The sequence below is a fragment of the Pan paniscus genome, chromosome 12 (genome assembly GCF_029289425.2).
Source record: "Pan paniscus chromosome 12, NHGRI_mPanPan1-v2.0_pri, whole genome shotgun sequence".
In the NCBI taxonomy this organism is placed as follows: Eukaryota; Metazoa; Chordata; class Mammalia; order Primates; family Hominidae; genus Pan; species Pan paniscus.
The window spans coordinates 61,173,500-61,185,149 of record NC_073261.2 but is presented as its reverse complement, the minus strand read 5'-3'; the positions used below and the strand labels follow the sequence as shown (position 1 = coordinate 61,185,149).

Below are 11,650 nucleotides of genomic sequence, written 5' to 3'. Positions count from 1 at the left end.
TCTGCATTTCAGGACCAATGGGAGTATCAAATGAGACAATCCATGTAAGAGATTAAGCAATTTCCTCAAGGAGACAGCTAAGAAGTAGGGGGTCCAGGTTTTAAATTCAAGTCTTCAATATGACGCTGGATTCTTAGCTCTTAGCCTCTATATTGTGCCACCACTAAAAAGGCCTCTGTGACTGTCCTTGTCAGAGTTGGATCATCACTTCAACTGGCTTAAAGAGAATATTTTTTTCTCTCTAAAAATCTCAGCTTTATTTGGTGAAGCAAGACTCAGCATTTAGGATTTGGAGTTAGTTCAGTCACAAAATCAGAGTATTTGATATGAAAGATAACTTTTGGATTGGAAAAAGTACTGACAAAATCAATGAATCAAGTTCTAGTCCTAACAGCGGAGCAGTGTATCCCTGAATGAAGTGCTTTAACTTTCATCCCCAAATTTCTTTTCCTGAAATAACATTAATAGCTTTATTGAGATACAATCAACATATCATATAATTCACTCATTTGAAGTGTATAATTCAATGGTAAATTTGTGCAACCATCACCACAATCAATTTTAGAACATTTTCATTATCGCAAAATGAAATTTCATACCTGTTAGCAGTCACTCCCCATTTCTCTGCCACCTGCTCCCCCACCTCCCACCCAGTTCAAGCAACCACTAGTCTATTTTCTGTCTTTATAGATTTGCCTATTCTGGAAACTTAATATAAAATTGAATCATACAATATGTGGCCTCTTGCGACCAGCTTCTTTCCCTCAGCACATGTTGTTTTGGAGGTTCATCCATGCTGTGGCATGTATCAGTATTTCATTCCCTTTTATGGCCGAAGATAGTCTATTATATGGATATATGAGCACCACATTTTATCCCCTCACCAGGTAATGGACATTTGGGTTGTTTCCACTTTTTGGGTATTATGATTAATGTTGCTATGAATCTTTGTGTGCAAGTTTTCGTATGGACACATGTTTTCATTTCCCTTGGGTATATACCTAGGAGTAAAATTATTGAGTCATATGGTAAATCTATGTTAAACCTTTTGGGGAACTGCCAGACTGCTTTCCAAAGTGGCTGCACCATTTTGCATTTCCACCAGCAATGCATGAGGGTTCCAGTTTCTCCACACCCTCATTAACATTTACTGTCCTTTGGCTGGGCGCGGTGGCTCACGCCTGTAATCCCAGCACTTTGGGAGGCCGAGGCGGGCGGATCACGAGGCCAGGAGATCGAGACCATACTGGCTAACATGGTGAAACTCCGTCTCTACCAAAAATACAAAAAAAGAAGCCAGGCGTGGTGGCGGGCGCCTGTAGTCCCAGCTACTCGGGAGGCTGAGGCAGGAGGATGGCGTGAATCCGGGAGGCGGAGCTTGCAGTGAGCCGAGATCGCGCCACTGCGCTCCAGCCTGGGCGACAGAGCGAGACTCCGTCTCAAAAAAAAAAAAAACAAAAAAACCACAAAAACCATTTACTGTCCTTTTGATGATAGCCAACCTAGTGGGTATGAAATGTAATCTTGCTATTTTGATTTGCATTTACCTGATGGCTAATGATTCGTGTACTTATCGGCCATTTTTATATCTTCTTTGGCCAAATGTCTGCTCAAATGGTTTGGCCCATTTTAAAATTTTGGTTGTTTCTTTTTTTTTTTTTTTATTTTTAGAGTTGGGATGTCACTCTGTCACCCAGACTGGAGTACAGCAGTGGTGTGATAATGGCTCATTGCAGCCTCAAACTCCTGGGCTCAAGTGATGCTCCCAACTTAGCCTCCCGAGTAGCTGGGATTATAGATACCAGCCACTGTGCCTGGCTATTTTGTTTTGTTTTTTGGTTGTTTTGTTCACTGAGTTGTAAAAGTTCTTTGTATATTCTACATACACGTCCCTTATAGGATATATGATTTGCTGATATTTTCTATCTTTCTGTGAGTTGTCTTTTCACTGTCTTGATGGAGTCATTTGTAGTGCACACATTTTAAATTTTGATGAAGTCCAATTTATCTATTTTTTCTTTTGTTGTTGTACCCTTGATGTTATATCTAAAAATCTATTGCCTAATCTGAAGTCATAAACATTTATACCTATCCCTTCTATGTTTATGATTTTAGCTCTTATATTTAGGTCTTTGATCCATTTTGAGTTAGTTTCTGTAGATGATGTGAGGTGAGAGAGAGATAAAAGAATGAGGGGCCAGGCGCAGGGCTCACACTTATAATCCTAGCACTTTGGGAAGCTGAGGCAGGAGGATCCCTTGAGACCAGGAGTTTGAGACCAGCCTGGCCAACATGGTGAAACCCCATCTCTACTAAAAATACAAAAATTAGCTGTATGTGGTGGCACACACCTGTAGTCCCAGCTACTTGGAAGGCTGAGGCAGGAAAACTGCTTGAGCCTGGTAGGTGGAGGTTGTAGTCAGCTGAGATCGGGCTGCTGCACTTCAGCCTGGCTGACAGAGCGAGATTTTCATTAACAAACAAACAAAAAAACAAACAAGGCCGGGCGTAGTGGCTCATGCCTGTAATCCCAGCACTTTGGGAGACTGAGGCGGGTGGATCACGAGGTCAGGAGATCGAGACCAGCCTAACATGGTGAAACCCATCTCTACTAAAAATACAAAAAATTAGCTGGGCATGGTAACACATGCCTGTAATCCTAGCTACTCAGGAGGCTGAGGCAGGAGAATCGCTTGAACCCAGGAGGTGGAGATTGCAGTGAGCCGAGATGATGCCACTGCACTCCAGCCTGGGTAACAGGGCAAGACTCCATCTCAAAAAAAAAAAAAAAAAAAAAAAAAAGAATAAGAAAAAGAATAAGGAATATCACAACTAAAATGTCTACTAAAATTATAGTTTATATTGTACACATGAAGTGCCTAAGAGTTTTTTTTTAGTTTAAAAAATCATTAACTAGCTTCAAAACTATAATTCTTCTATTTGAAAGCAACTGGAATGGCTAATAAGGTCAAAACCTATAAGTTTTTGGAAATAAAAAGTTATGAGTTAGGCAAACTGCACTTAGTCATGTTACCTGGTCCAATAAGGCAACAATTATTAATGGCTGCTAAAACTATTAGGTGACAGGTTCAGTGGGAACTCTGTGATAGATCATGTGATAACACCAGAACCCACTGAATAATTTTAACATCACTAAATGTGGGACACCCAGACATCACATTCCTCCAAATGTGATGCAATGAGAAGTACATGCTGCTGCCTATGAATAATCTTGCCAAAATAACTGAACCTAAACCTAATCAAGTTTCTAGATCTAACTACTAGTTTATAAAAAATATGGAGGTTAGAGGAACAAGAACAATACACTATGGGAACAGTCAGCCAAATCCAGAACATGAGAAATCCTACAGGCCAAATGACCCAGGCTTCAGCCAAAAAAAATAGCATACAAAAAGAGAGGGGCAAGGTGTGGTGGCTCATGCTTGTAATCCCAACATTTTGGGAGGCTGAGTGGGGAGATCACTTGAGGCCAGGAGTTAAGACCAGCCTGGGCAACACAGCAAGACCCCATCTCTCCAAAATAATTTTTAAAAATTAGCTGGGTATGGTGGTACATGCCGGTAGTCCTAGTATTCAGGAGGCTGAGGCGGGAGGATTGCTTGAGTCTAGTTCAAGGTTACAGTGAGTTATGATCATGCCACTGCACTCCTGCCTAAGCAACAGAGAGAGACCCTGTCTCAGGAAGAGACAGAGAGAGAGAGAGAAGAAAGTGTTATAAACTAAAATAGAAATATCAAGCAAATGCAATTTGTGAATCTTGTTTAGAATATGATTTAAAAAAAACTTTTTTCATTTATCTTGGGTGTATACCTAGGAGTAAAATTACTGAGTCATATGGTAACTCTATATTAAACCTTTTGGGGAACTGCAAGACTGCTTTCCAAAGTGGCCGCACCATTTTGTAAACTAAAATAGACATATCGGCTGGGAGCAGTGGCTCATGCCTATAATCCCAGCACTTTGGGAGGCCAAGGCGGGTGGATCACCTGAGGTCAAGAGCCTGGCCAATGTGGTGAAAACCCATTTCTACTAAAACTACAGAAATTAGCTGAGTGTGGTGGCATGCGCCTGTACTCTCAGCTATTGAGGAGGCTGACGCAGCAGAATTGCTTGAACCTGCGAGGTGGAGATTGTAGTGAGCCGAGATAGCGCCACTGCACTCCAGCCTGGGTGACAGAGCAAGACTCTATCTCAAAAATAAAATAAAATAAGATAAAATAAAATAGACATATCAAACAAATGTAAATTTTGGACATTGTTTAGAACATTTTTGAGACAATTAGGAAAAACTGGATATGGGCTGAGTATTAGCCAATAAGAAATTACTGTAAATTTTGTTAGTTATAATAAAGGCATTGTAATTGTTTTATTATCTCTCTTTTTTTTTTTTTGGAGACAGAGTCTCACTCTGTCACCCAGACTGGAGTGCAGTGGCACCATCTCAGCTCACTACAACGTCTGTCTCCTGGTTCAAGCGATTCTCCTGCCTCAGCCTCTGGAGTAGCTAGGATTACAGGCACGTGCCACCACACCAAGCTAATTTTTGTATTTTTAGCACAGATGGAGTTTCACCATGTTGACCAGGCTGGTCTCGTACTCCTGACCTCAGGTGACCCACCTGCCTTGGCCTCCCAAAGTGCTGGGATTACAGGCATGAGCCATCGCACCTGGCAGGTATTGAAATTGTTTTAAGTGTGTTTATCAGTAGAACTACCATATGATCCAGCAATCCCCACTGCGAGGTATACATCCCTAGAAAGGAATCAGTATATTGGAGAGATATCTGCACTCTCATGTTTACTGCAGCACTATTCACAATAGCCAAGATAGGGAATCAACCTAAGTGTCCATCAATGGATGAATGGATAAAGAAAATGCAGTACACATACACAATCGAGTACTATTCAGCCATAAAGAAGAATGAGATCCTGTCATGTGCAACAACATAGATGGAGCTGGAGGACATTATGCTAAGTGAAATGATCCAGGGACAGAAAGACAAATATTATATATTCTCACTTATATATGGGAGGTAAAATAGTAGATACCATGGAGATAGAGAATAGAATGGTCATTATCAGAGTCTGGGAAGGGAAACTGGGGAGGGCGAAGACAAAGAGAAATTAGTTAATTGTCAAAAAAATACAGTTAGATAGAAGTTCTAGTATTTGAAAATACAATAGGGAAATTATAGTTGACAATATTTTATCATATATTTCAAAATAGCTAGAAAAGAATAATTGTATTGTTCTCAGGCTGGGCGTGGTGGCTCATACCTGTAATCCCAGATCCAAGTGAGATGATAGAATCCCTCCCAAAAAGTCCTTCCTGGCCAGGTGCAGTGGCTTACACCTGTAATCCTAACACGTTGGGATTGGGAGGGAGGATCCCAATGAGATGAGGATCACTTGAGGCCAGGAGTTGGGGACCAGCCTGGTTAACATAGCGAGACCCCATCTCTCTCTCTCTCTCTCTCTCCCCCTCCCTCCCTCTTTCCTTTTTCTTTTCTTTCTTTCTCTCTCTTTCTTTCTTGTTCTCCCTCTTTCTTTCTTTTTCTTTCTTTCCATTTTTTTTTTTTTTTGAGACAGAGTCTCACTCTGTCACCCAGGCTGGAGTGCTGTGGGGTGATTTCGGCTCACTACAGCCTCTGCCTCCCAGGCCAATCAGCTAATTTTTGTATTTTTAATAGAGATGGGGTTTCACCATGTTGGCTAGACTGGTATTGAATTTCTGGCCTCACTGATCCACCTGCCTTGGCCTCCCCAAGTGCTGGCATTACAGGCATGAGCCACCATGCCCAGCCACAATCTCTATTTCTTTTAAATACAATAAAATAAAAAACAATAAAATTATAATAAAAAAGTCATTCCTGAGTAGGATGACTCGGGTTAAGAATGACTTAGGTTTTCATGATAGATCTGGAGTTTCCAAAACTCTGGGTAAACAGAGCTCAGGCTTTGAGGACAGGCACACCTGTGTCTAATCCTGCTTCTGCTACATGATAGGTACATTTGGGCAGGTAACTTAAATTTTTTAAAGCCTTATTGGAGTTATAACATGTAATTTACACATCTCAAAATTTACCTATTACAAGTGTGCGGTTTATTTTTAGTAAATTTTTATGGTTGTGTAACCATTACCAAAATCTAGTTTTAGTATTCCATCAATCCATAAAGTTGTCCCATGCCCATCTGCAGCCAAACCTGGCTTCCAGTTTCAGCCCCAGCAATCACTAACCTGCTTTCTGTATCTATAATCTTGCTTTTTCTATATTTGTGATTTTCCTATGAAATCACAGTCTTTTTATCTGCTATAGTGTTTTTTTACTTTCATCCATGTTACAGCATGTATTGGTTTATTTTTATCACCAAATATTCTATTGTATGGCTGTACTACATATTGTTTACTCATTCACAAACTGATAGACATTTGAATAGTTTCCACTTTTTGCCTATTATGAGTAATTCTGCAATGGACATGTAGGTATGAGTCCATGAACATATGTTTTCATTTCTTTTAGGTATATACCTAGGCATGAAATTGCTGGGTTATATGGCAATTTATGCTTAATTTTTTAAAAAACTGTCAAACTGCTTTCCAAAGTGCCTGTACCATTTTACATTCTCACCAGGAATGTAGGAGTGTTTGTTTCTCCACATTCTTGCCAAACTTGTTTTCTATTTTTTTGTTTTTGTTTTATTTTGTTTTGTTTGTTTTTGAGATGGAGTCTCGCTGTCACCCAGGCTGGAGTGCAGAGGCACGATCTCCGCTCACTGCAATCTCTGCCTCCCAGGTTTAAGCGATTCTCCTGCCTGAGCCTCCCCAGTAGCAGGGATTACAGGCACCTGCCACCACGCCCGGCTAATTTTTGTATTTTTTAGTAGAGACGGGGTTTCACCATGTTGGTCAGGCTGGTCTCAAACTCCTGACCTGAAGTGAGCCACTCGCCTTGGCTTCCCAAAGTGTTGGGATTACAGGTGTGAGCCACCTAGCCCCGCCAAAACTTGTTTTCTATTTTTCTGATTATAGCCATTCTAGTGGATATTAAGTGTTATCTTATTATGCTTTCAATGTGCATTTCTCCAATGATTAATGATGATGAATATCTTTTTATGTACTTATTTGCCATTCATAAATCTTCTTTGGTAAAATATCTATTCAAATATTTTCTTCTAGTTCATGGCTTTTCTTTTTCTTTTTCTTTTTTTTTTTTTTTGAGACGGAGTTATGCTCTGTTGCCCAGGCTGGAGTGCAGTGGCATGATTTCGGCTCACTGCAACCTTTGCCTCCTGGATTTAAGCAATTCCCCTGCCTCAGCCTCCCAAGTAGCTGGGATTGCAGGTGTAGAGATGGGGTTTCACCATGTTGGCGAGGCTGGTCTCAAACTCCTGACCTCAGGTGATCCACTCACCTCAGTCTCCCAAAGTGCTGGAATTATAGGCGTGAGCCACTGCGCCCGGCCCTTTTGCTTTATTTTCTACTTTTTTTTTAAATTGCTTGTTGCCTAAGACAGACCAAGATTTTTTGTTTTTGTTTTTTTTTCTTCTTCTTCTTCTTTTTTTTTTTTTAGATAGGGTCTGGCTCTGTCACCCAGGCTGTAGCGTAGTAGCGCAATCTCAGCTCACTGCAAATTCTGCCTCCTGGGCTCAAACCATCTTCCCACCTCTGCCTCCCAAGTAGCTGGGACTATATGCACAGCTAATTTTTGTATTTTTTATAGAGATGGGGTTTCACCATCTGGCCTAGGCTGGTCTTGAACTCCTGAGCTCAAGCGATCCACCCACCTTGGTCTCCCAAAGTGCTGGGATTACAGATGTGAGCCATTGTCCCAGTCTAGATTTTTTGTTTCAATACATGAACTAAAAGCTTTAAATTTCTATTATGTCAACTATCAATTTTTTCTTTTATAGATCACGATTTTAGCGTCATATCTAAGCAAACTTTGCTTAACTTAATATCAAAAGATTTTCCTCTTTTTCTTCTGAAATTTATAGTTTTAGCTTTTATATTTAGGTCTATGATCCACTTAAATCAATTTTTATGTGTGATGTGAGGTAAGAATCAAAGTTCTTTTTTTTCCCTCCCACATCATTCATTGAAAAGATTACCCTTTCCCCATGGATTGTTTTAGCACCATTGTTGAAAATCAATTGACCATAATGTAAAGGTTTATTTGTGGACTATTTGATTCCATTGATCGATATATCTGCCTCTATGCCAGTATTACAGTCTTCATTACTGTAGCTTTATAATAAGTTTTGAATTCAGGTAGTGGAAGTTCTCCATCTTTTTCTGTTTCAAAATCCTTTTATTCTGGTTCCTTTTCATTTCATATAAATTTTAGGGCCAAACTTGCCAATTTTTTTTTTTTTTTTGAGATGGAGTCTTGCTCTCACCAGGCTGGAGTGCAGTGGCACGATCTCTGTCACTGCAACCTCTGCTTCCCGGGTTCAAGCGATTCTCCTGCCTCAGCTTCCTGAGCGGCTGGGATTACAGGCGCGTGCCAACACGCCCAGCTAATTTTTGTATTTTTAGTAGAGACGGGGTTTTGCCATGTTGGCCAGCCTTGTCTTGAACTCCTGATCTCAGATGATTTGCCCTCCTTGGCCTCCCCAAGTGCTGGGATTACAGGCGTGAGCCACCGCGCCCGGAATAATGTTCTTTCTTTAAAAATACAAATTAGCAATCCCCTTAATTCCACAAAGAGGAAAAGTAAAAGAACACAGAAATGCTTGAGTTCAATTTGCTGAGACCAATAAAATGCACTTTCAAGAAAACTGCACAGCACTAGCATTGGAGGCCACAAAAATAAGATACGGACTCTATACTCAAGGAATTTATGAACAAATAAGTTTTTCTGCTGGCTGAGGTACTTCTCTGACTGTTAAAGCAGGTAAAATGAAGAAATGTTCCTCCGAGACTTCCTACCTATTCTAACCCCTCAAACTTCTAATTGCAACAATGGCAGCTTTATTTTTATCTTAATATTTATGTGTTGAGGGTTCCATATAAGATTAAATTTGAATAAAGCACTGTATGCCTTTAAAAAGGTTTGAAAATCACTGGTCTAATAAAAGAACAGTGAAAACTGACAGGCAGCTATATTATAAAAAGAATACTGGATTGAGGGTTCATGATGACTGTTTTATTCTAGTTGTTGAACATGTACAGCCATGTCGAAGGAAAAGTTCTATTTCTCACCTCTCATAAAGGATGGCATTTTAAAGGTGAATTTTAATGTCATTCATCTAATAAATATTTGTTGCATGCAATAAGCACAATGTTATTCATATATTCATAGTAAAGTAATAGGGAGAAAGGAAGTACGGAATATCCTGAGGATATCAGCTGTCATCAGAGATGTAACAAGCTGGGTCTCAGAGCACAAGTTTGCCAATTGATTAAAAAGGAAAAAAAATGAGGCATCGTAGATAGAATCATAGGTCCAGAAGAACAGAATTAGAAATAGCTACCACTGAATGAACATTTCCTCTATGCATAGACTTTTATCCTCACCACACCTATGGAGATAGAAGTTATTATCCCCATGCAGACAGGGGTATGCCAAAATCACAAAACTCGTGAGTGGCAGCGCCACGTTTGAAACTGGGGTTGTCTGATTTCAAAGCCAAGGCTCTGGGTTCACAGAAGTACATGTACTTAAGAGGTGTGAAGCAACATGGGACTACTGGAAGAAGGAGGCGGTGAGCCACGAGGCTGGAAATGCAGGCACCTGCTCTCGCTCACTTGACCATAGAGCAACTTGGGCAAAGAACGGGTGGGCTGACATTGGAGTATGGAACAAACGCATGATTTCAAATAAGCATGTGTGTATCCATCCCAGTTCTGTCCGCTGAAAAGGCCTAGAAGCAATAACACACCAAGCCCTGTCGAATGGTGGGGTCCGCCAGGACCTCCAGGCTTGCTCCCCGCCCTACCCGCCAGCTTCTCCGCCACATTCCACTGCCGCAGCAGAACCGGTGTCCTTCACCTGCCTGCGTCTTCTGCAGTTCGTTAAGCGGCGCCCTTAGCTCCTGTGACACTTTAGGGAGAAAGCCGCAGCACCGGCGATGTTGGCCGCCATTAACGCCCGGCAAAGCGCCCGGAACTAGAAGCGGCGAAGAACCCGGGTGGGCAGCGACCGTGACAGCCGAGCCGGAAGCGGAGCTGCGGGAGGGGCCTCGACGCTCCTCCATCTTTTATTGGAGCTCACCGCTGCCAGTCGCGCTGCCTGCCCGTCCCACCCTTTTCGTGCAGGCATTCAGCTAAATGACGGGCGGAGCCCGGCGGCAGCTTCCGGTCGGGGGAAAAAAGTTGGGCCGAAGGAGGGGCCGGGAAGACGCAGGAGGAAGAAAAGAAAACGTCCGGGCGGCGGTGGCTGTAGGTTGTGCGGCTGCAGCGGCTCTTCCCTGGGCGGACGATGGACAGCCAGGGCAGGAAGGTGGTGGTGTGCGACAACGGCACCGGGGTAAGGGCCGCGCGAGGAGGCCTTGGCGGCCACAGACGCCGGCGGGGACGAGCAGCTGGCGCACGGGCCCTCGGCCCCCAGGGCTGCACCTCCGGGCCCTCGGGGCGAAGGGGCGCGGGGCGGTGCCTCCCACCTCCGCGGGCGTGGGAGCGAGCCGGCCGTTCCCTGGTCTCCCTTGAGCCTGCCACACATTTAGCCTGCCACCCCCTCACCCTTCCGGGTCGGGGCGGCGGGCGAGACCGGCACTGGACACGGAGCCTACTGACCGCCCGGCAGGGACCTGCTCCGCGCTTATGCGGGGGCAATTGGGCTAAAGCGGACGGAGGGGTAAAAGGCTCGGTTTGTGTGTTCCGAGAAGGGCTCTTTTCCCCAGGGCCACCGGTTTGTAAAAAGGAGAAAGACCTAGAGGCCTTCCTCTTCCTGTATAGTTGAAGATACACCAAACGAGAAGCAGGAAGCGGGTTTACTTTAAAAAAAAAAAAAAAAAAAAAGGGAAGTGCTGTCATGGAGTGTGGACCTCAGCCCTTTCGCTGTGTTTGTTGGGCTTTTTATTAGTTTTTTCGAGGGAAGGGGTCCAGATCGGCAGCGCATCGTTCACTTTTTGTTTTACATACTAGTATTTGGCCCAGGAGCAGGCCCACGGAGACCAGCATGTTCCATTGAGTGGTTTTGGGTGACCTAGGATGCCGCAAGACTCAAGTGTTAATTCCACTAGCCTTAGGGGAAGTTAATTAGTGTTGATTATCCCACCCCCAACCCCTTTTTTCCCCTTCGTTTCAGTATACAGGTAATGTTAGCTTTTAAGATTCAAAAATTGTAAAATCTGACTAAAGCACTGATTTAGAAACTATTTGAAAATTGTTTCTGTAATCCCAGCACTTTGGGAGGCCCAGGCGGGCAGATCACCAGAGGTTAGGAGTTCGAGACCAGCCCAGCCAACGTGGTGAAACCCCGGTCTCTACTAAAAATACAAAAATTAGCCTGCCGTGGTGGTGCTTGCCTGTAATCCCAGCTACTTGGGAGGCTGAGGCAGGAGAATCGCTTGAAGCCAGGAAGCGGAGGTTGCAGTGAGCCAAGATTGCGCCACTGCACTCCAGCCTGGGCGACAAGAGTGAAACTCCGTCTCAATTATAAAAAAAAAAAATTGTTTCATTCAGACCT

At 43.0% G+C, this 11,650-nt stretch overlaps 1 protein-coding gene across 2 annotated transcripts in view; it reads left to right on the top strand.

The window, feature by feature from the left end:
- Positions 1-5,607: 5,607 nt before the first annotated feature.
- ACTR2 (actin related protein 2) overlaps positions 5,608-11,650 on the top strand; it is a 48,155-nt gene continuing 42,112 nt past the window's right edge. For both annotated transcript variants that reach the window (XM_003830901.7, XM_003830902.7), the window contains exon 1: positions 5,608-10,489. In XM_003830901.7, coding sequence (XP_003830949.1) covers positions 10,442-10,489 — 48 coding nt within the window. In that variant the 5' untranslated portion in view covers positions 5,608-10,441. The remainder of the gene's footprint in view (positions 10,490-11,650) is intronic.